The sequence below is a fragment of the Telmatherina bonti genome (genome assembly GCF_933228915.1).
Source record: "Telmatherina bonti genome assembly, chromosome: 23".
In the NCBI taxonomy this organism is placed as follows: Eukaryota; Metazoa; Chordata; class Actinopteri; order Atheriniformes; family Telmatherinidae; genus Telmatherina; species Telmatherina bonti.
Window position 1 is genome coordinate 12,901,494 of NC_136632.1, and position 25,600 is coordinate 12,927,093.

General features: G+C 38.6%; 1 protein-coding gene across 2 annotated transcripts in view; it reads left to right on the plus strand.

Moving 5' to 3' along the window:
- Positions 1-891: 891 nt before the first annotated feature.
- The window catches only part of LOC306773084 (prickle-like protein 1), a 30,824-nt gene continuing 6,115 nt past the window's right edge, over positions 892-25,600 (plus strand). Inside the window, exons 1-3 of one of the 2 annotated variants that reach the window (XM_079262809.1) lie at positions 892-1,013; positions 22,536-22,733; positions 23,523-23,636. In XM_079262809.1, coding sequence (XP_079118935.1) covers positions 22,548-22,733; positions 23,523-23,636 — 300 coding nt within the window. In that variant the 5' untranslated portion in view covers positions 892-1,013; positions 22,536-22,547. Of the gene's footprint in view, positions 1,014-19,838; positions 19,891-22,535; positions 22,734-23,522; positions 23,637-25,600 lie in introns of those variants that run through there. The other variant, XM_079262808.1, reaches the window with a different exon arrangement.

Sequence of the window (25,600 nt, forward strand, 5' to 3'; positions counted from 1 at the left end):
TTGAACAGTGGGACAAAATACCTGTCAAGAGGTGCAGAAGTCTGACTGAGAGGAACAGAAAACACCTGACAGTAGCGGAAAGGATTGTTCAACAAAATATTAGTTTATGTGTGATGTAATATCTAATAAATTGTCTTATTTGTTTGCTTTTTAAGAAATATATTTCTATTAAACCAGAATTAGAAAATAATGTAATGATTTTCATAAAATTTTTATTCATTTTTACTTTAGTCAATTTCAGCTTTTTTTTTTACAGGCAGCTGTTTTTTTCCTTCTTTAATGAAAGGGTATGAATAAATATGAGCACAACTATGTTTATTAGCCTGTCTCAGTCTGTGTGCCAATTCTGGTTTAGTAATTTCATAACTCTTCTTCTCTGAAACCAAAGAGCAGAAATTATGTTACTATGAGCAAATATATTGATGTAATTTTTAGGTGAACAAAATAGAGTAGTTTTACATGTCACTTTTTCTGGAACAGCGTTTTCAGTGCTACTTCAGGGCGACAAATTGAGAGTGTACCCACTTCATGAGGGACCACTTCACCACTGCATATGATAGTGTGCAAAGTTATTTCTTTTATAAACACGTACACCCCAAAATACATCCACGCACTCCTGGACTGGTATCTGTCTGTAAGTGAGAAAGAGGGTGAGGCGTGTGAGTGTGGGTGTGTGGAGGAGGAATGGAGGCGGAGAGAGCTCTGAGTTTAAGCCAATCGGCGCAGCGCAGCGCTAATGTCATTTCTGGACGCTTTAATTTGGTACCAGAGCTGCGCATCGCTCAGGTCAGCCCCAGTGAGCGTCCTTCTCTGAATCTGTTCACGCTCATGCACCGAAACTCTCCATCACTCAGCTGATTCGGGACCCAGAACGATTCTGACTGGTGTTTTCTTCTTTTCCCCCCTCTCCAGTCTCTTCTTTGCGCACAAAGCCCGGATGCATCCACATTTGTGATTTTATATCTTGATTAAAGGAATAATCAGCCCGTCGTTGCAGCGAGCTTTTCCAAAAGGTGGGTGTTTATTCTTGTGAACTTTAACAATGTATTCTGTCTAGTCTTGCAGGGGTTTAAGTACATCTTGCTTTAGAGAAAGATTTGCATCTTATAGAAACCGCCATGAAAGATTAGGTTTTTGTTTTTTTGCAAAACACAGACGCAAACAAGAAAAGATAATCAAGTGGGTAGTATGACTGATTTCTCCCAGAAGCAGAAGAAATAGAGAGGGGGGAAAAGTGAATCTTGGTTGGTTGAGTGGGTTGGGTGAGTTGGTGGGAGAGTTTCAGCTTGTGAAGTGTGTGTGCGTAAATACGCACTTAATGGTGGGTTATATTTTGGTTTCCAGATGTGTGGATTCAGCTGTTGCTTGTCACTCAGGTGGGCTCTCTCTCTTTCTGAGTCCTTTCTCTCTCTCTCTCTCTCTCTCTCTCTCTCTCTCTCTCTCTCTCTCTCTCTCTCTCTCTCTTTCTATGAGAGTTCTTACGGGTTCTTTTGAACTCTTTAAAAACACATCAGTGTTGACAGACCACATTCCAAATCCACAGAAACACCCCGAAGTGAATCCACATCACTTTAACCACACTGAACGATCCAGTAAAATGTGTTTCCTTAGTTTCACTGCATCCTGCTGACTTTTATCTGATTTTATTGCTGAAATCTATGGAAAATATATACTTTGTTTTATTATATTCAGTGTGCATGAAGTATTGTTTGGGAGCAGACAGAAAAGTATACATCTTATAGTAAAATGCTGTGATAAACTTAAAAGTTGCTGTGATCTGAAATGAATCCAGTGGTGGCACCTAGTGGTGGGATAGATTTGTGAAGATGCTGCACTTGGAGCTGTGAACTTTGTATTTTTTTGGCACTGCAACAATGACAGCTATTTTTAAAAAAAAAGAAAGAAAAAAAAAGTGTATGATAATTACTGTTCAGTTGCTGCTGTTTAAATATGAAATATTTTAAATGATGATTTCAAGCTTGCTTTCCCTCACAGTGCCCTCATGCATGTAAAATACTTGTTGTTAGTTGATATAGGATCAGAGCTGCCGAGGATCAGGTGACTGAGGTGTATTCCCCCTCTGTGGGAGGCCAGTCAGCCAGACTTTGCTGGGGGTGTACACACTCAGTGCAATGCTAAGCCTTTGTTAATGAGTATGTGTCTTTGTGTGTGTGTCCACATCTGTGTGTGGCACTGATTCTGTGGTTATGGGTCTCTGTGTCCATTACTTTTAGTACTTGTATGCATGCATTTGTATGTATTTTCATGTTTTTGTGTTTTCTGTAAACTGTCACTGCTTGTGTGTTCAGCCTATATGTGCTTTATGTGTGTGTGTTTAACTTAAGAGAGAGGAGAGAGAGAGAGAGAGAGAGAGAGAGAGAGAGAGAGAGAGAGAGAGAGAGACTGGTCTCAGAAGTTAAGCTGCTGTTAATTGGTTAGCCATTTGGACCACATGTGAGACTTGAATCCGGCAGTAGCTGAAATGATTTGGTTGTTTGGTTTGACCACTGCTTGCTAGATGTCAAACAGACATACCATAAACAATGTGTTTATATGGATTGTTTTTGGGAAGCATACCTCTAAATGTGCATCAGGTTAGTTAGCTTAAAAGCTACCAAAAGGAAATGTCTAACAAGGACTTGCTCTACAGTTACAAGGCTAAAAGGCTTGTTGTAGGAAACTTTTCCAAAAACTAGCAGGCTTTAGAGACCCCTGTCTTTCCACTTGACAGTTTTTGCTCCAGAAATCATCAGCTAAACAAAGATATAGGCAAGATATTTTACAGCCATAAACAGCACTAGTAAAGGAGGCAGTTCAGGGTGCTCTAATCTTGAATTTAATCACTGTCATGGCTTGTGTCATATGTATTTGCTTTAAGATGTACTACAGAAGTAGTATTTACAGTCTGTAAACACAGCATTTTAAGTCAGCTGGAGTGATAGAGAGAGTTCAAGAGTGAATGGAGAGAGAGACCACTGTGTGTGTCTACCATGTATGAATGGCAGTGGTGATTGTTAGAACAAAGCAGTGAATCTTAGCAATAAAACCTTAATCCCCAATCGTTTCACAGCTGTTATAAGGCACCATTAAAAACACCCACAACTTCATACAACAGCTGGCGTGCACTTCCTGGTTGGACTGTTTTGTGTTGGCAGCTGGGACCAGCATGGTGGGAAGAAGAGACATTTCACATGTCAGTTTACTTAATCTGCCTAATCTAACCTGGACCTTAGGTCTCAATGCAAATGCAGAAATAATCAGGGCTGAAATAATCATTTAGCTACTTAAAAAAAAGTTTATGAAAATGCTTTGAAAAATAGTGGTAAGGTAGATGAACCCAACTGAATTTCAAGAAATTTGGAGGATATGTGGAGCCTGTGCAAAGATGGAATCCATTCAATTTTAATACTGTTCTGGATAACCTTTATTTTCAAACTACACTATAAGAATTTAGTCCTAGAGGAGGGCTATTTTCAGTTCTAGTTGTAGTTAGTCAGACAAAAACTACCCAACCATATGGCATAAAATGTAATGGGGAAGTTATATGAAGCTAGACAACTTTCTTTAAAAACTGACAAGACAGGGTAATGTCCTTGGATGGAGTCTTCATGCTGCTATTGGACTTTATGTGGTCTAAACAAGTGTGGAGTATTTTCAGAGTGCATTCACACCAGCTCTTGTTAATCAAAGTCTAGTTTATTTGCTCAGAAAGTCTGATTCAGTTGAAGAGATGAGAATATGACAGTAAACTGCTCTGCCAAAAACCTAGATGTCAGTTTGCATCAAGTGAACCAAATGCAGGAAGCTGCTCTGCATTACATGGTCGCTGAAGTTTTCTTGTTCGTTGTTTGTCTTGTTTTCTCTTTCACTACTTCCTGGTGCAGCGCTACTGGCAAGGCGGGAAATAGCTTATTCTAAGGATTTGGTTTGTTTGACCAAGTGCACTGCGATGGACTGGTGAGCTGTCCAGGGTGTTACCCGGCCTTTTGCCCAAAGACTGCTGGGATAGGCTCCAGCTTCCCCGCAACCTTTCATTGGATTAAGCGGTTAGAATAATGAATGAATGAATGAATGATCAAGTGCAATGTGAAAGCAAACTCGAACAGGTGAATGCCTGCAACCCCCAACTGATCCGAGTCCCCAGTTGTACAGAGTTTAGCAGAGCTTTGAAAACAAGCTGAGTAAACGTGATCAGCACTGGAAGAAATAGCGTGATACATGACAAACCATATCAGCTGTCACTTTTACTATGATGCAGCTGGATACCATCAGTGCAGGTGTCAGATTGATATCAATATCCTTCTCTCACAGCTAGAGGTCTGTGTGCACAATGGCTAAGTTTGATCAGATTATATTTGAGGTGAAAAGGTGAATTTTGTTTTAAAGTGTCAGAGTGATGAGAGTAGGAGGAGGAAGTGAGTCAGATCTTACTGATGTTGCCAATCAGAGTTAAAAAAAAAAGAAAAATACTGGATGTGCCTAGCGTTGGGAGGAGAAGTTCATGGATTGAATGCATCCCAGACTTTTTGCACTGCATCTTTTATGATGCCCCTAATAATTTAATTAATTTCTGACTTGACAGACATATTTTTCAGAACCACCTTTTTAAAAACAGAAGCTGTTTATATCTTCTCTCTCTTTTTTTTTTTTTTTTTTTCTCATGTGCAATCCACATTCTCCTTCTCTGGTGGGGTTAGAGAGCCAGAGAGGAAATCCAGCCTGGGGATTGTTTTGATATTGTTGGACACTTTCCTGGAAAACCTTTTTTGCTCAGCAACTAAGGGTGTTCTGGATTTAGAGACATTGGCTCCACTGCTAAAACACTTCGTCTGATCACAGCAGTAACACTGTTTGATGTGCCGTGTCGCCCCCACCTTTCTGTTCAAAAAGACTCAATTCAGTCCAAAAAGGTACAAAGAAAAAAAAACTGCAACATGCATCACTAAAAAGTAGGTAGCACAGACCAATACTGTATAATACCGCTTGCAAAGTACTTCAGGGGGGTCGTGCAGCATTCAAACACATCTTCTGTCCGAGTGTTTGACTTGGAGCACAGACATGCATCAGATTAAATAAATACTGCTAATAAAGAACATGCACTCAAATGGGAAGCGTGTGTGTGTGCTTTTATATGTGTGTATGAACGAGAGTTTCATTTCCTAGTAAGTTAACACTTCTGTCTTTTCACCTCTCTGAGCCTAAGACCAACACATGTACACACAGGCAAGTTTGTTCTGTCATACAGGAATTAATTGAGTATAGAGTTGAGTAAATCATTCCAAACCTCAGAAAACACACCCTCCCTCACACACACACACACACACACCCTTGTGCATATACACATCAGTGTCTACCAGGTAGCTACGTGGGGTAGCTGCATGTGGCAAGGGTAATATTTTAAAGGGACCAGTTGAGAAAAAAAAAAATATTATCAATGATGAAGACTTCTCTTTCCTTTGATTATAGTCAATTTAGACATTTAGTAGCAACATTAATGTGAGGACACAATCAAATAAAAAGAAAAGGGTGGTTCATGCAGCAAATTACATTTTTATAAAACATGGCATTAAAATATATCAGAACCCCCCCCCCCCCCCCCCCCCCCCCCCCCCCCAAAAAAAAAATAAACAATGCAAAAAAAGTAACATTTTAATGTGCTTTTAAAGTAGTTGTGAAAGCTGTACAGGGCAGGATCATGTCAAGCAAAAAACTGATCAGAAAAAAAAACAAAACATTTGCCTTTTGAATTTTTGTTTAACTTCTTTCCTGTCTTCTCACTGCCACAATCCTCAAAAAAAAAAAAAAAAAAAAAAAAAAACTAATCAATGATAAAAAAAAAATTATATATATATATATATATATATATATATATATATATATATATATATATATATATATATATATATATATATATATATAACAGTTTGTTACTCTACATTTGTTTTTTGTTTTTTTTGCTTTTTTTTTTTTTTTTTTATGCCTTGTGTGATTTAAAAGGGTGTCAGGCATCAATTCTGGTCAGTTCATGTGTAAGTGTGTTCGGGCGGGAGGGGGGGCTGCTGGGGGCCAGGACAGCAGTCCTTCATGTACAAACACTAATCATGATCTTTGTGCTCGTTGAGTGGTTTCAGACCAAACCCTTCAGGCCGCATTGGCTCCACAAACCTGGTATTATGGTCAGCCTGTGGGGAGGAAAAGTAATCCAGGGCTTAGAAGACTCTGCAACACTGAGAAATGGACTCAAAGGGAGAGTTACATTCAGCTCTATGTCAAAACCTGCAGCTGAAATAAAGTTGCCTGCAGCTCTTGCTAAGCAATGCAAAACTGCGTTGTTGATGAGACTTCCCGACTTGTGCCTCTGAGTGAGAGTCGATTTGGCACCAACTTAATTACCTATACACACAGCTCTGTTTGATGATGATTAAAGCCACTCTCACACAGTTACACACACCTGCCCAGACACTGCCAGTCGCCAGCTTCAGCAGTTATGGAGACATTAAAGGTTATGATTATTAGATGATAATAATTAAAAAGCTTTAAAGCTCAAGTAAAGGTAAAAGGAAAAAAAAAAAAAGTATAGATAGGAACATAGTCTCATATAGGAAGACAAAATCACTCTACAACAACCACGTAATTATTCCCAGTCAAATGACCACCCTGAGGCACAACACAAATGATAGCTTTCGGTTTTGTGTTTGATTGGAGAAAAAAACATAAAAGGTCTCCATAACAGAATAGGTTGTTGAGCGCTACATCAGTCATACAACATCACTTGTGGTGGGAAATCATCTCAATTCTTGTTTTTGTGATCAAGTTGCACAGCTTGATGTTTGGAGGGTTTTTTGTTTTTTGTTTTTTGTTTTTTTAAGACAGCTGACTGGCTTCAAATCCACAGGACAACTGTTGTGACAGGCAGCAGTAAAATACTGGACTGAATAAAGACGTGAACATTTATTATGGAGCCATTGTTACCTTGAAAAGTCATGTTTACAGGTTGAAGACATCAAAAACAACTTAGTTTGTATGAATATTTCAAAACCAGAGCACAAAAAAGTTGTACTTGTGATTCAAGGATAAAAACATGACATAAATGCTGGCCTCTTTTCCTTAAATTGGATTCATGTGTTAGACATTTTCCCTTTGAGGCTTGGACAAACCCCTGAGCTCAATGTCCCAAGTCAGGTTTAATCAGGGACAATCTGCTGCTTTCCCTTCTCTCTGCATTTCTCTGCTTTCCTTTCCTTCACTCTACCATTTCACCTCTGTCAAAATGCATGAAGCCTCAGATGGCACAGGATGCTCACTTCAATCTGTGTACTGATGATTGTCAATCTGCTTCGCTAAACAGGAGCAGATGTCATGTGGAAGACATCTGAAGCGTTGTGAAAAATGCAAGTTGGACAATTTCAGAGAGATTCAACATTTAGTTAACGCTACCTTGGGTGGTCGCCTGTCTCTGCAGAGGCCTCTTGAGGCATGCCTTGTCTGTCACTGTGTCTCCATGTTTGCTTGCATCATCCCAAAGGAAAAACCAGCTTTTTAATTCATTGAGAGGGGAAATGGCTCCCCTCCCTCCAATCTGATGCCACCGGGAGTCAGGAAATGGCCTGTTGTGATAAACACAGCATAAGTGAGGGTGGGGAAAATGACAAGATTTCACCTAATTGGCTAAAAGTGGCACATTTACTTTTGCTTGAGTATTTGTAGGAGTCTATTTTTTTTAGTCTGAAATGCTCTTTGAGGCAGCTGTAAATCAATATCTTTAAACAAAAGCTGATCAGCTGGTAATAACTGCCTTTCCAATGCAGGTCATGAAGGTCAGGCATTAAAAATTTGGCCTTTTTAGCCTTTATACTACCGGTTTACTGTGAAATTTACCAGACACAGAAAATGAAGAATTAATTTCACAGCAGCTTTAGCAATGTGGCTTGTGAACGTATCCAAGATGGCTGTTTCATTGCTGTTTGTTGGATCAGCTGATCAAACAATGGTTATGTTCTTGATGGCCAAACACTGTGAGTAGCAGTCTGTTGTTCCTCATTCTGTTTCTTATAGGTTGCTTGTTTTTGCTATATATAGCTTGCTCAGAGGTTAATCAGTTGCTGAATGTCCAGCAATTTTTGGAGCTAGCTACCTTAAAACACCCTGAACTTCTTGCTGTGGAAAGAACATCTAATCTAATGTAAAATACCTCCTGGTTGGGTAATTCTTCGCAACTCTATCAAGAATTTTAAGAACTACTTCGGCTTAGTGATTTTTTTTTTTCCTAGCCAGCAACTTCATAGTTTTGATTCACTTTCGCAAGTTTCTTGGATCACAGAAGACTCCTGATCTATGTAAAAAAAAAAATATATAAAAAAAAACCCACTGAACTCCACATGTCATAGTATTAGTAGTAGTTCTTAGTCATGCTGCTATTTGGGAGGATAGTTGGCATTTAGCTGCATTTAGCTTAGTAAAATGCTTTCTCAGAAATTTCTGTGGAGTGAATACTAGTAAATGCTAATAATGAAAAAGTGCATAGCAAAAAACATAGTTATTATATTCCTTTTTATTTTATTTACAGCTTTCTTTTGGCACCAAGTTCATTTGTTTATACATATGCAAGCTGTTCTTGTCTAAATGGGGCCTGTATCTTAATTGGAAATCTTTCTTTCTTGTTAAGGAAATACCCTAATTTTAAATTACTTCTCCCTTGTTAAACAAGTCCCTACCTGTCAAGGCAACAAAAAGTGGGATATTATTTACATTGGACAGTTCCACTTCTCAGAGATGGAGAAGAGGTAAGCCAGTGAGAGCTTGAGATGAAGTTTTTTTTTTTGTTGTTTTTTTTTAGTTTGGGGGGATTTTTGCCTGTGGAAAGGAGTTTAAATGCAATTAATGAGGTGGTAAATAAATGTCTTTTCTGTTTACACAAATGACCTCAAAAACCCCATGGTAAACTGAAGGCTAAAGGGTTCATTATCTGTAACCAGCCACCCGTAAAATACAACATGTGGGGCCCTGTTTGTCTCTGCACCTATAGTCATTGATTCAAATTTGTGGGACTGCATATGTTTTTATTTATGCAGACGTTTACATCTGTTTAATACAGTGTCTGCATGTCCTCTATGGAGAAGAACTAAAGTGTTCAACCTAAAATATATACAGACATCTGGTTGCCTATCAACTGCTTATACCTAATAAGCAGTTGATAGGCAACACAAATAATGAGTAATTTGTGTTGTTAAACCCCTAGAAGCTGCCAATGTGCACATCATTACAGCCCTAAGGCTTTGCATGGAACTTAGCAGAAACCCTATAGTTTAGTTCAGAGAAAATGTATTTTTTATACTTCCTCCTTGCTTCATCTCCCATCTGTTGCAGATTAGTCTTCAGAGTGTGTTTAAAGAGCAAAGCCTGTCGCTGAGTGGAACTGATAGTAAACCCAGAAGGTTTAAGTCAGAACTGTCAGGTAGGTCTGAATTAACAGAGGCCAACTAAGGATATGGGTGAGTGGAAAGAAAGACAAGTTGGGTGGGGGTTCGTTGTAAAAGGGAAGACAGAGAGAGTGTAAGACAGGGTTCAAAATTACACAACCCAAAACTAGAGGCTTCATGTGGAATGCCATCAGCGGCTGCTAGGCCAAATCCAACCACAGTCCCTGGGAGAGGAGGGAGACATAAACCCTGCAAAATGGCCAGTCATGCCACTTTCCTTGTAATTGCGAGTTTATTTAAGCCCAGTTAAAAGCAATTTTAATACAACACATAGCCTTAATATCTGTCACCCCTGTGACATCCAATCCCACCACCAAAACGTTCCTGTTGCCAATGTGGATATAACTCAATGGCTCATCTATCTATTTTTAAAATCTTCTAATTACTGACTTAGTAATATACCAGAGCCTAAACAAAAAAGTGCTTTTGAGAAAGTTACATGGCTTTAAACACACATCATTCTCCAGTGCTTGGCAGGGCTGAGAACTGTGCCAGCACATGTAGACCAAATTATAGCCAGTGTGACAAAGTGCTCCAGGGCCACAAAACATGGTCGGGCCTGTCTTTCCCAGCTCTTGCAGTGTTTCCAATGCTAAATCATGGGAAAGTGATGGTGTTGGTTGTGTACGACACAAATGGTTTGTGTGTGTATGTGTCAGTGTGTGTTTGTATGTTCCACTTGACTAATGTGCCATCCCTCCAGGGTCCTATCATTAAACCTCTGTGTACACAACCCCAATCCCCGGCCTACATCTATCTCCGATGCAAAAGTCATGGCGGGGTGGTGGTGTGGCACATAGAGTAAACACAATTGCTGCGTTTTACATGGGAGTTTTTAATTCCGAATAAAAATTTAATTCATCTTTAAACTGATTAAAAATGACTATGTAAACACTTAATTCCTAATGCAAATTTAATTCCTAATGCAAATTTCTATTCTGAATTAAACTTAATTCAGAATAGAATTAATTAATTAATTAATTAATTTGCATTTTAATCCCAAACTATTTAATTCCTCTGTCATGTAAACCTTTATTCCGCTCTAAGTTAATTCCAGTAGTTCTGCGCATGCTCGTTACCTTGTCCTGTCCCGATGATGCGCGTTGTTTTGCCTCCCGTGTTTGGTGGTCTATCTTTCTTTTCCTTCTCAGTTGCTGCAAAAAGTGAAGTAGTATGCTCGTGTTGAGCTGGTACTTTAAATTCATGAAAAAAAAAAAGCTGCAAAACTGTTACTTATTATGTAGTTTTTACAAGTTATGACTGAAAAGACGAGAAGCAGGGAGCCTAACTTTGTTTATTTCCAGTATACATCATACGTCACGTGCACCCTCTGTCCAATCAGAACCTATCTCAACCCACCGCTCTGAAAAGGAGCTAAGTGAGGACGTTTTTCACGTAAACCATCATTCGTAATTATTATTTTCATGTAAACTCACAGGAGAATGCGTTAATTCGGAATTATGTAATTCTGAATTAAAAAACATCATGTAACATCATGTAACCTACCATCATTTACCTACTCACATAAAAATTTGCACAAACAGCTTTCCCAGCCTGAGTCGTATAATATGTCATCAGATTTGACTGATTTTAACTGTGCTTCACCTTCTTTTTGTTATTGTTAATCTCTTTGTTTCCCTTGGGAAATTGAGTTTCTTTTGGCTGAGAAAACGCACACTGCATCTCAATCAAATGAATGATTGAAGTGGTAGAAGAGCTAAATGTCATTCGGGTAGTGTGGTAACAATCTCTGTTAAATCATAGCTATCTGTTACTCTGTAAAAACAAAAAACAAGGTTAGTTTTGACAGGTGCTGCAGAAGCTTCATTTGTATTCCTCTGTCAACAAAGTAATACAAACTGGTTTCTTATCTTTTGCCATCTGTCAGTCCGAAATGTGTGGGCTAATAGCAGCTCCTTTAGAGCAGCTGAAAAACTTCACAATGTATTCAGTGGAAATTAATACAGTCTATAAGCCTTCCACCAGAGGCCCAATCATGGAGTTCGTTTTTTACTCACCACTCAAGTGAAGTAATTCGGTGTTTTCCTGCCATGATGTTATTCCTCATTTGGTTTATGATACATCTGCCTGTTCTTTTGTCTCTGCAAAGTTTTAAAAAAAGTTCCTCTGAAAGAAAATATCATTACATTTTTTAAAATACATATGCACACATCATACAATGCAAAAGCACATGCTAACACTCATTTGTCTCAATATCTTTATGGGAACATTCCATTGGCACAAATCTCCTTACCCTAATCTTAAAAGCTAAATTCTTAACCTAAACCCTAAAACCAAGTGTTAACCCATAAAAAAGACTTTGAACAGAAGTTGGTCCCCGTAATGACATAAAACCAAACACACATACACAAGCTGTAGTAAATATGTCCTCTGGCTTTTTATTAAAGAGGGATTGCATCACTTAACAATATCAAATTAGAGTTGGATGGGATGCACAAGACTCTCCTTGCTCTCCTTTTTCTGCCTCACAGACTGACAGACACCATTACATGCCAGCAAATACACACAGTTTGCATGACAAAAAAAACAGACATTTCTATAGTTTTCTACTGTTTTAAACTTTAAGAGTGAGTGCTCTATGTATCATTACTCTTCTCAATATAACCTTATAGCAAAACATCTAATCTGTTCAGCTGCCAGGATAAAGGCACATTTATGTTCAACGCACAAGACGAAGATGGACAGACACTCTCTTCTGTCTCCTGCATAGTTTATGCATGGAATTGGTGTGTTTTTCAGAGGCGTTGTTAATCTGCTGCTTGGTGCAGCAAACACAGCAATACCACCAGAAACCATTTGGTCAGTGTTTGCCGGTATAGCTGACATGTGACCAACAAAAGAAACAAACCAGAAAGGAAAAAGAGGAATGGGAGGAAGAAGAAGAAGGCCATCTCTATAGACCACACCTAAAGAGATTGGCAAGAGCTTTTAAAGTGTGTGTGTGTGTGTGTGTGTTGGGCAGTTGCAAACAATTTTATAGTGGTGCATAACCACCACCAACCAGTGTCCAACACCGATTTCAGAACACAGGAGTGAACTCTGAACTCAGAACTGCCCACTAGTGAATGAATTGACTTCATAACCATGGCAATGTAAAAGACACATTGAGTTAGAAAGTAGCAATGTATGACAATGCTTGAAATGGACATACCTGTGAAGGAAGCATAAATTGGATCTTGAAATAAAATTTAAAAAAAAAACAAAAAAAAACTAGGGGACATTGAATAATTGTGGGGAGGTAAAATGTTTAAATGCACTTCATAGATGTGTTTAAAAAAAGAATAAAAAAAGACCTGAAGGAAAAACAATATTCAATACTGACATCCTGTAGCGTTAGAAGACGAGTCAATGAAATATTACTAGACTGATATGTAATTAAAAAAGATGACTTTAAAAAGCATAGCAATTAGTTTAATTACCTTTCATCAGTTGTTTTCTCCCACTTGATATATAACCCTTCAATGTTCTAAAATCAACCAACTTGACAGGATACTTTAGCCTGCAGGGACATCTAGGACTATGACGTCCTTCGATTCAGGTTATGGAGAAACATAATAAGCAGTTCAAATAAGACTTAAATCATAAAGGATGGTTGTAATAATGTATGGGTTAAGTCTGCATTATTTTTAATTACCCATCAGCCCTGAAATAGCATGATTCCTCAGTGTATTCTGATCAGTCTGTGAGTTGTGCAGGGATTTACAAAATATCCACTGAAATTTCAAAAAGATTGCCTTCATGTTCTGGGATCAGCAGAATAGACAACACAATAGAGAGTAACAGATACAAATGTAAAGCCATATTGAAACAGGGATTATGATAATTATGCAGTGAATTATCCTACCATGAGAAACAAAATATTTGGGAATGAATAAATAAAATCAAAAGGATTCGGTGCATATAAGCTGATGATTGATAATAGTTCTGGTCAGACGAGGTAGTGACAAGTACTTCTAGAAATACTTGACTTTGTTTAGGAGATGGGTAGTGCACAGATAACTTGGGTTTTGGTTTTAGCATCTGACCCAGCTGACAGAGGATCCCTGTCCTTGTAATATGTCTCAGGCTCACACGTCTGCATTTTTTCCATTGTATGCCAGTGATGTGAAAAGGCATCAGTGTGAAATTGCTTCCTGGGAATTTTCAGAAACATTACCTGTCCTGTTATACATGAGCTGATTCAGACATTACAAAGACTTTATAACATGGAGCTTAATGTTCAGACAATATCTGCACCATTTATTCATATATGTGGTATCACATCCACTTCTGCTGCAGTGCTAGTGTAAAGCCCGATCATGGCAGACTTTTGCATGTCATCCTATAGGAACATTTGGCTCTCATTTGAGTAAAAATGGCAGTTTTTGTGACACAAATGATTCAAAATTACAGTTTAGCTTTGTCCTGTCACATAAAAAAAGGCAGAAATACTTTGTGGTGGAATTGAAATATTTAAGATAAGCTAACTTTAAGCAGCATTTGAATGTGTTGCCTCTGCACAGGTTGAGTTCTTACAATCTTTTACCCTGCATGGAACAGGAGTACGGCAGACCTATAGGAGCATAATCCTAAATCAAGAGTTTGAAGTTGTTAGCAGTGCCAGAGGATTTAGGAAGGTGTATCTTGGTACAATAGAGCTTTACAGCAGATTTGCTCCAGTTTTTTGTTGATTATGTTTCTCGTTAGTAGTGTTTACACATTTGATTTATCTAAGCCATGCTTAAATAAGCCTTGCCTTCATGGTCTTGCAACACTACAAAAGGTGGTAATAATCAAACAACTTTGCTCTGATATCCTTTAGGAAATCATTTTCTATTCAACATATTAAAAAGCAAAGATGTCCACAAACAAAAAAATCTAAATCTGAGGCTTTCAAACTTAACCCCAACCAGTACCCCAATGCTCACTTCCCAGTTGACAATTTCCTGCATTTTATAGCATTTTTATTGTTTCTTCTACTGTCCCAAAGGTGTTTTGGTGACACCCTGTAGTGGTTAACAAATCTCAGAAGAAGCTTTCTTTATGACTTGAAACTTGAATTACACTCAGATGGTCAGTGTCAAAGAATATTAACACTGACCTGGCAGGACCACTAGGAAGCAACTCCACAGACCTGATAGACAGCAAGTTGAGCCGGTGGACCCTGTTAGAGAGGGCTTAAGATCCATTTCCTGACATGAAAGGCTGCTGAGAAGCATCTGTCAGCAGGAATTGAGCTGAATAGGGTTGAATGTTGGAATTATAGTAGATGTGATTTTCAACATAGTCCTAGGCTCTTTATGTGAATCTGATCTTTGTTGAAGCTGTTGGTTAGCCATTGTGGAAATTGCTCATTTAAACTGTTCAGAATAAAACATTGTTTCTACTCATGTTTCTCTGTACTTTCCTTGTTAATGTCACAGTGGTTACAGTTACATGATGTTTTTTTTTATTTGGAATTAATAATTCGGAATTTAATAATTCAGAATTAACGTATTCTCCTACAAGTTTACATAAAAATAATAATTCCGAACGAAGGTTTACATGAAAAACGTCCTGACTTAATTCTTCTTTAGAGCTGCGGGTTGGGAAGGGTTCTGATTGGACAGAGGGTGCATGTGACGTATGACGTATACCAGAAATAAACAAAGTTGGCTCCCTGCTTCTCGTCTTTTCAGTCGTAACTTGTAAAAAGTACATAAAAACGAACAATTTTGCAGCTATTTTTATTATAAATTTGAAGTAGCAGCTCAACACGAGCATACTACTTCACTTTTTGCAGCAACTGAGAAGGAGAAGAAAGATAGACCACCAAACACGAAGGCAACTCCCATGTATACCAACTCGCCCTAGCTCAGAATCAGAGACTCACACCCTATCAGTATTTATGACCTTTGAAAACAGTTTTATAAATGTATAAACTTCAGACACTGATTCTGGTTTTAATCCTGTGAAACTATTTGCTCAGTCTTGTGTATTTCATTGTGTATTTGCCCTTGATGCCCCTTTAGAATATGGAATGGCCTCCGTGCTATGTTTGAGATTGGTCTGCCCTGCAGCGTGTTGAGACATGTTACTGTCCTTCTGGAGTTCTGAATTTAACAACCAAAAGGGACGTACCCCCTGACACCTATTTTTAAAAGATCAGGCTGTTTGCCTCTTGGGAATGAAGCCCTACTGGTTTGTAAGACTGGTGTACATGGAAACACAGCACAATCTTCCTGGTAATCATGTGTTTGCTTTGTAAACACAGCACAATGAAGATCAAGAAAAGGCTGAATTACCTGCGGAGTTGTGATCCAAAAAGATAGTTAAAAATGTGCTGCTAGAACAGACTAGTAAGTGGTCCGGCTGTGTGAAGACTGTGCACATGTGAAGTAAGTGGGTCGTTTAGACTTGGTCTTGAATTACAGATGCAGAAAAGTCACAAGATATTGTCTGACCTGCCAGAAAAAAAGCTTTTGAAAGTTTTAGAAGAGACTTAATGAAAAGGTTTTTGTTCAAAAGTTGTTGTTTTTTTGTTTTTGTTTTTTTAAAGATATTAAGCTTCATTGTAGCTGAATTTTGGAATAAGTGATCATTTTAAGCAACACAAATGCTTCCAGTTTTTCTGTTTAATGATGTCTCATCTGAATGCCTGCATAAACTAAACTCTTGGGTCAAAGGTCACTGCATAAACTTTCCATTAGTAGCTTCCTGCTCATCAGTTTGTGACATCTGAATGCAATGAGGGCACTATCTGTTCACTGCAAGCGTCCAATAGCTTTTCAGAGGACACATACACATTGTCATTTGCCTTATAATGACCAAGACACATTCATTTGGTTCTTTTTTTTCCCCTTTGTTTTGTCTTTTGAGCTATAAATTAATTTTAGGAAGTAAAGATGCTATGGGTTTAAGCCATAAGAACCTGGTGTGACATAGGATGCATATAGTTTTTACTAGTTTTTACTAACTCCTGCAATACTATCAATTAAAATCCTCTAAAAAAGATTAATTTTTCACACTTTGGCACCCTCTTTCCCTTTAGGAGGAAACAAATGAGACAGCAAGGTCAACTTTCCTCTTGTGTTTTATAAAGAACCATAGGTCTCTGGCCACAAGCCCAGGCCCAGTCTGAAAGGCAGATTTCTGCCTTTTGTCTGGGATAAAGCAGGAGGAGCATTCTTCACCCACTCATTGCCTGTTTTCATTATCTGAATTAAGTACCTGTCTGTCACAAAAGAAGAAGTTTTCCTCTTGACCCATCTCCCTGGATGAGATTTGTAGAGCTTCTGAAATGCATATCCAGATGCAGATCTAAGGAAACATTATTAGGAGGGTTTAATGCAGAATGGCTTGTGCACTGCAATGCCAAATCCCTGGAAACAGATGAGCTTTTCTGAAAGGTCTATCCTCAGACTCAACTTCCCTCTCCTCTCCTTTTCAAATATCCTTTGCTATGCTAGGAAAGAAGACCATGTGGGCAAAGCACACAGAGGATCTCTCTCAGTTTCCCAAGCTAATTAGCCAACTGAGTCATTTCTCATTTTTAACAAGTCATCTGGCGTGTGACAAACAGCTCTTTTGCCCTCTCTGCAAGTAAACTTTGTGGAGTTGTCAGAGGAGAGGGAATCTTTGTCTACAAGACAATTGAGTCAACGCATTTGTCATTTTTGACTCTGTAAATGAAGCCATTGCTGCTTTTCAGCTTTTCACAATGACAGATGATGTAGGACTTGACCAAATAATCACAACAAATGTCCTCAGACATATTCAAGGAATTTGGTTTGTGGACAGATTGCTGTCCTGCACTGCATTTTTGCACAGTTCAGATGGAAATTTTCACTTTTTACCATTACTAGTGCAACTTTTCACTTGGGGAATGAATTTCTGCACCGCTACATCTGCTGGATTGTTTCCTGAAGTGAAGTGTTGTTTGACAATAGTGTCATTGTGATCAGCTGAAGTGAGAATGAAAACGAGGGGGACCCACTCCTCTAACTCATTCAGAACTCAAAAAGGGGGTGATGATGTTGGTGACAGAGTGAACACACAGATCGTGTGCATGAGAATTTCCTGAGATGGATGGGGCCGACTTAGGAGGAAGCATGGTCAATATTTAACCCAAGAAACACCAAGACGACATCAGGGGATTGTTATGGAAGGGTTTGTGTGTGAGAAAGAATACAGTCAGTCAGGTGTCAGCTCTCATTGTAAGGGCCATTACAGCACTTATCAGCTTTACTGAGATTTATAGTCCTTTAGCTTATTGTTTTGGTTTTCTGACATAGTTAGCAACTAGCTAAGGGCTTTTGTCAGGATGACAAAAAGTATGGATACACCCAGTATTCACTTCACAGTCTTGCAATAGTTGTGTGCTAATTAGCTTTTACTAAATACACAAACAGATGGAGGCTGCTGTCTGTCCCCTGGATTCATTTCATGTATATTTCAGAAGGTTTGAGTAGGTTTGCAGCTGCATACCTAAAAGCAGCAAATGAAGCAGTACCACTAGAAATCGTGGGAGCAGGGGGAGTGTTGTACAGTACAGCTCACACGCAACCAGAGACAAATACGATTTTTTTCTGTGTTACATCAAAAACGGTGTGTTATGTTGCTCTATTTTTTGGTTTCCGTCATCCACACATTAGTCAATCATTCTCCAAATGTCAGCTGTTTTTGGTTTTTTTTTTATTTTCTACCATATTGTCTAAATTCCATTATATCCAGCTTTCCAGATGTTTATCCTCATAGTCTCCAAATGAGTGTTTAGCATTAGCTTGGTATTTGGCATTGCTCTTGCCTAGGTCAACACAGTTTATATTTTACAACTATATATTTCAGGTTTGGTTATATATAGTTGTAAAACAAAACTGTATTGTTGGTTATTATCAAATATTGAGATGATCTTTGCACCATCAAAACTATTATTAGACCATAACTTTTTAATATTACAATCAGTTACAGAAACGGTATGACTAACTAAATGCCTTTGCAAAAGAGTGCAATATCATAACAATGGTAATACAAGTAATAGTCTTGCAGTATAGGCTCTAAATAATAATAATAATCACTTTTTTAAATATCTGAATTATTTTTCACAAGCTGGTGGTTCCTGTAGGTCCCTTCAGATCACCAGCCATATTATTTTAAAGTTGCAATTGATGAATAGAAACCTCACCGGATGATTTTGACGTTGCATTCTCAGTGCTGTGTGTGTGTGTATTTATGTGAGACAGAAACTAAGCAGGAAAGCAATCCAACCATATGCTATTATTATAGCTTGTGTCTACTGTCCCTAGTGGCTGACACTTGTTCATAAACATAATGTTTAAAGTTCCATGTTTTGACTTTGTGATGTCAGTCAATCACTTCAAATCAAGTGCTTTATTTCTCTGAAAACCTTGAAGAATTTTAATCCTTAGATTTATGCACAAATTATCTGTTTGGTATGGAGCAGATGGGGTGAAAGCACATTAACTATGCACAGCGTGATCTCATCAGCTGCTGAATACAAATAAATGTGACATTTTGAAAGCAATTGACTTTGGTTGACTGGATAACCTCTGGAGCCTTTAATGACAGAGCGGCACTACACACATATTTGCATTAACAAAAGACATTTTATCATGGAAAAACCTTCAGAAGAGTGAGGCTTGTCATGCTTTTACATTAATGTGAAAATATCAGCTTTAAAGGGAGGAAAACACACTTCCTCTGCACGGTTAAGAAAGAACAGCTGAGTAGCAAAATATTTTAGAGCAAAAGGCAAACTGCTTGACCAAAGAAATGAGTGGAAAGTAGACATGTCATCTGGCTCTAAGGAATCCTGTTGCCAAGTTGGGGAGGGGGTGTAGGATGGAGGGCTTTGGTGTCGTGCTGGTGGAGGAAGGGGTGTGGAGATAGAGAGGGAGGGCAAAGAGGTTGTTGACTCTGAAATGTGTGTAAATGTGTGTGTGTGTGTGTGTGTGTGTGTGAGACTGAAGTGCAGTGGCAGGCGGAGGAGAGGAATGAGGGAGGGGCTGGCAAGGCTCGGCTGCCCTGAGAGCACACACACACACACACACACACACACAGAGGGATCAGTCACTCCTGATAGAGACGCCACCTCTCTGCCTTTTCCTCCTTTGGAGTTTTACATTTTTTGGACTGCTAAACACGTTGCTCCCCTCAACTGCGACAGAGTTGGCCACTTAAACTCTCCTCCTCTCCTAAACTAACATTGAATTTCAAAAGCAAGACTAGAGAGGGGTTGTGTGTGTTGTTGGGGGGGATACTTCCTGACTGATCTGGATCTTATTAGAGCACGGATTCACTGAGCTTGATGCTGCAGAAATGAAGCCAAAGCTGGGGGGCTGTGTGACCAGGGGAATGTGGAAGTGAATAAGGGCTTTATGCTAAATTGGAAAGAGAGATGATTTTCCTGGAGGTAAGAAAAAAAAACATACTTCCATAAACTTGCAATGCAGACATATTTTAAATTGGAGAACACATCCACTGTGTTCTAGCACAACAAACCATTGCTTTTATGTGTTGATAATTGTGATCCTGTGTTTGTGCATTTCTGTCCTTGTCTAGGTTTGGCATCCTATGTCTGTGTGTACAGTCTGTGCAGGTGGTCTTTCTCCAGCTGTGTTGCATCTCCTGTGTATTCCTTCACACTCATTTGACCTTAAAACAATAATCTTCAGCATTCGAAGAGCAATTACCTCAGACTTTGAACTCTGCTATGCAGTAGATTTCCTTGAATAAATCCTGATGATATTTGCAAAAGAGGTAGTTTTAAGTTTAGCTCAGATGCCTCGCATCTGACCCAGGCACATCAGCCTTTAACAGTTTGAAATTTTAATCAACGTCCTCCATCTTGAAGACTGTTATGGAGTTGCAAAATGTTCCTTTAGTTTGCCTGGTGTTGCTTTCAGTTCAGTAAGATCTCTTCTAAAAACATCAGTAAAGCTTAAGGTCAACATGTGGTCTGTGTTTACACAGTCACAGTACTGTTACTCTATAGACACCTATTTCATAAGAAAAAAAAAATCATTTTCCCTTTTTAACCTTTTTCACCTTCCTCTGTCACATCTTCACCACGGTCTGCATCTTGAGGTGGAATCGGTGGACTTTCTGATTTGGTTTTTTTGACAAAGACGGCCATTGTGTTTTTGCCAAGTGGTGACATGGTGAAATGTGAGTGGCTGTGTATGTTGGCTCAGGAATCTGAAGTCACCTTTTCCCTGTGGCTCACAGGACGAGAGGCAGCAGAACTGAAGGGCAAGCACAAAAATTGAGCACATGAAAGTAGACCAGCATAAGTACACAAAAAGTGAAGAAATTAAGTACACTTATAAATATTTATTTTTTGTCAGGATCAAAGTATTGGTCTTTAGTTTTATAAAGGTTTAAAAGTCTGTCATACTATTTCTAGTTTTGTTTTAATGGGATAATGAGAAGAGCTTTGTTGTGGTGAATGAAGTGCAGAGAACAATGCACAATTTCTTCGACAACTTTATATAATATGCATATGTGTCTTTATTTATTTGCACAAAATTATCTTGAGAAAAGTAAAAGATTACTTTATTTAATCACAGTGTTTACCAATCTTAACTTGGTTAGATGAGATAACGTGGGACAAGCCAAAAAAAAAAAAAAGCTTCTGCGTGATAACAGTATCTGTCCTACCATAAAACGTGATGGATTAGTTGCTGAAGAACAAAGAGACTCTCAAATACCCTTTCGTCCCGTGATAAGAGCTGTAGGTTGACTTTTAACTGCATTTCTGATCTTTAAATTCTGAGCTCTGCAGCCTTGTATGCTAATTGAGGAGAGTCCTAATTTGTGCCCAGTCTTGTTACTGGGGTTTAACTACATGGTGTGATATGGGAAGCCTGGAGGGTGACATATCTTTGAGGGATAGGGCCTCAGAGTTTAGCTTTGCAGATGATTTGTGGTCTTTAAATTGAAAGTGTTTACAAACATCAAATCCTTCATTAACAGGACAACTCTAAGATTATAATTAGGCTGATAGAGCAGAAATAACCCAAAAATCAGTTTTACTGACTTCAACATAATTCAACCCCCGCCTCACCTGGCTCCTTTACTTTGCCTCTATTTAAATTTAAAACCATTTAAGCATTTGAAACCTATCAGTCAGTCGAACTTATCAAGACTTTTTTTCCCCCCCTCGGAGTGCCGTTCGTATGTTAAAGATCTAATCTACATACAGTTTGAAGAGCAAGTGTTAGGTTTCTGTCTGTCTTTTTCCCCAAACAAGTTTCATTCTGGTGTGGATTTACATGTCAAAGAGGCAGAGCCTGGCAGGGCCAATGGACAAGTGGCCTTTTCAACACCTTGAGCTCTGTTATCAGCTTGTGAGGACTCTGGAGAACTAGCTGCTCAGATAAGGAAGCTACTGCTGAAGGTGGAGGCGAGACAAACCACAGCAGGACCAATGAGTCCCTTTTCACGTACCAACCCAACTGTTATCAGGTTGTAAAAGGGGTGAAAAATAAAAAGCTGTTTGCAGTGCTGCTGTATGTAGATTCTTGCTGGATGGATGTTGTTTAGAAGATTGTTGCTTCATTTGGAAAAGTTGTTTCTCATATGTCAGAGTCCACTCCCTCTGCTTTGTCTTCGTGTGAACATTAACGGGAAACAACAGATGGGTTATTCTGTTATTTGTGACTGAAGAGGTTTGAATTATGAAGGGATTTTGTGTTACCAGGAGAAACTGATCTTTCTTCACTGTTTGTTCTCTGCTCATCTCATGTTTTTCAGGCCATCATGTTAAAGTCTTACAACACTGCCAGGATAAAAACAATTATCTTGTTGAGAAATAAAATGAATCAGGGTGACGGTTGAGAAACAGTGAATTGCAGAGGAATTTAGAAAAGTATGAAAAAAAGTCCTAAATCAACAGAGTCCCAGCCAGTCTGTATTGCAGGTAGAAATCCAGAGCTTTATGGGTAATTAAAGCGAAATATATTAAACTAGCAGTAGAGGGATTAAACATAAAATATAAAAAGTAAAAGGCAGGTTATGTCAGTTTGAATCCTCAATTCCTTTTTTTTTTGTTTGCAGCACACTTGTGCAATGAACCTGGAGCGCAACGAAAGAGGGGAACGCCCTTTACCTCGAGGCCCGGACATGGATGCTCGCGCATTGGGAAAGGTGGGAAAAGTGTCTGTGGGATTTCAGAGGAGCTCCACCTCAGATGATGACTCTGGATGTGCATTGGAGGAGTATGCTTGGGTGCCACCAGGACTCAGGCCTGAGCAGGTTAGAGATTTTCTTCCATTATTATCTTCATTCATTTATTCTATCATTTTCTATACTGCTTATGTCAGTTCAGGGTTGCAAGGAAACTGCAGCCTATCCTAGCAGTTAGCAGGCAAGCGGCAGGGTTCACCCTGGACAGGCTGCCGCTTCATCACAGCTGTAAATATGATGATTTAAAAACAATGCATCTCTTTTTTTGTCTTGTTCATTCTCAAAGCTAACCCTCAGCAAACCACTTCCATTTTTTAATAACCTGTAGACAAAGTCTAGAAAAATTAAAACAGTTTGTTAATTGCAAAGGGTACAGTTCAAACAAGGTTAATATTGCCCATGCCCTACCAGCGGATTAGTGGTGCAAGCGGAGGTGTAGCATCTGGCTTTGGATTTAATCGTGTGTATTTAAGATACACATATTCATTTAATTTCACTTAAAAAAATAGTACTGGGACATTTTGTTCGTGGAAGCGCAAAGCTCCAAAGACATTTTCCTCATGTTTCCGTTTCTCTTGTCAAGGGAAATTAACCAAGGCAAACATTAACATTTACAGTCCCTTGCAGTCTCTTTGTGTGTGGAGAGATTTCACAGTCAGGCGCCTGTGACTGGATATAGATTGACATGTTTGGCCCACAGAGGCACAAAAGAAGGACATGCATTGCTATGCTTGGCTGAGGGCAAAAGACTTTCCTGTCTTTCCACCTGAAGCCGCTCAGCAAAGACGTTACCAATGATCTGACTAGATTCCACATTTCTTTATTTGATTAAGTTCATGCATGTGTTTCGGTATCCAGGTCCAGATGTACTTCTGCTGTCTGCCTGAAGACAAAGTGCCGTATGTCAATAGCCCAGGAGAGAAGCACAGGATCCGTCAGCTTCTCGATCAGCTGCCGCCACATGACAATGAGGTAAAAAAAAAAAAAAAGAAAACAACGTAAGAAATACAGTGTGGGAGTGAGCAGCAGGGAAATGAGAGAGTAAAAAGTTAAGCAGTAAAAATCTGATAAATATGATCTGTTCAGAAGAAAGTACAATAACTCCATTGCTTCAGATTTTTCAGTTTATACACTTTGTTTTCCTTTAGAAACCAGGTACTTTTAGGCTTTGTTTCCCACTACAGATGGTTTCCATTTATTATTGGCAGATTGCTGTTAGTCATAGCAGTCCTGTGTGAATGTATAGTGAAAGACAGGGTACGAAATTTCAGCTTTTGTATGGAGTGGATTTGCAAATGGCTCTGAGTTCGAATGCATTAACAACTGCGTGTTACAGGATCCTTAGTGTTAACCTAGCAGAAAATAGAGAAAGAAGTTGTGTAAATCAGCACATTTGTTTGACACTGCACTTGTGAATTAGTGATCTCTGACGGCAGATGACTCTTAGTACTTTTTAGTGAATAAGGAATAATGTGGGTATACAAGAAATTGGTGCTAATAGTTAATTGGTGCTGTTAGTAACAAAGTTGGTGTCCGTATATTCTTAATATCATATTTTAGGGTCAGTTTGATTTGGAGATGGTCATGAAAATAGTACCAGATATCTTACACAATGTAAAAAAAAAAAAAAAAAAAAAAAAAGAAAAGCTGAAAAAATGTGAGGTTCCCAAATTAAACCAAAAAAGCTTTACATTTTACAATGTCAAAAAAAATCTTGTAAATCTTTACAAGATTTTACAATTAAAACCATATGACCAAAAAAATTTGTTAAATTAAGTCTGAAAAGAGTATCTGTAACACTATCATTATGAAAAAACAAATGTTAGCTAAAGTTCTTGAATTATACCCAAGACATTTACTTTTTGCACAAAATTTTACACTTGTGTTTGAGGGAAATTATTTAAATCAACTGTTTAACAAAAAAGTAGTTTGCAGCATCGGGTACTTTACACAACACAAAACTAAAGAAAGCTAGAAGAAAAGGGGGCTAATTAAGCTAAAGCTATTAAGTGTTAGCTAATGTCCTTAAACTAAAAAAAACATTTTATATTCACACAAATTTTGAAATTGTTTTACAATTTGAAGTTTGTTAAAGTAAAGAGTAAAAAACTTTTTTTTATTTTTATTTATCACTGTTGGATTGCAATGCTTAGCTAAAGCATGCAGCTGAGTAAAGTCTACACAGTCTTGCTAGTGTTTTCTAATAAAACTAAGACAATATCAGCAAAAGTTGTGTAACAGTAAAACACGTCTTTCTCGCCTGTATAACAGCTTTATGGTGTGTAAACCGGCACTCCTTTCACGTCTTCATTAATAGAGTTTACATTAGGAGATATGATGGGGGGTTATTGCCACAGTTGGAAAGGGGTGCTGCTGACTGAGATGGTCTCTTTGTGCACATATGGAAGATACACAATAGGTACACTCAACACATGCAAACGGTGTTTGCCTGAGTGGTTTTATGATGTTTGTTGGCAAACCTGGCTATCAAAGAGTCAAACTGCTGGAAGATTCCTTGCGTAGCTGTGGTTAGGAAGGATAAGCACCATGTGTATGAAAGGGAGAAAAAGAGACAGTGAGTGTGTGTGAGCTCGCACACCGCCATCGTTTACTGTTGTTTAGAGAACAACTGAACTGGTTGTTAGGACAAGTCTAGGTCTTTTATCTTAACCTTCATCCCCATCTCTAAACACAGAGGAAGGGTTTATGTATTGCTCATGCCATCTTTTCAAAGTGGCTTTGTGGGGGGAAATTAGCTTTAATTAAACCCTTTTTCAGCCATATAAGGACTTTGTGAAATGCTCGTCCCCAAAGTTGCATGCAAAGATGAAAGCAGGACCATCATCAGTAATGGGTGGATGTTTTGAAGTACTAATTTAGCTTTCTCCCTGCCAGTTTTACATTGTAGCCATAACCTGACCTCTTTTTTTCCCTTT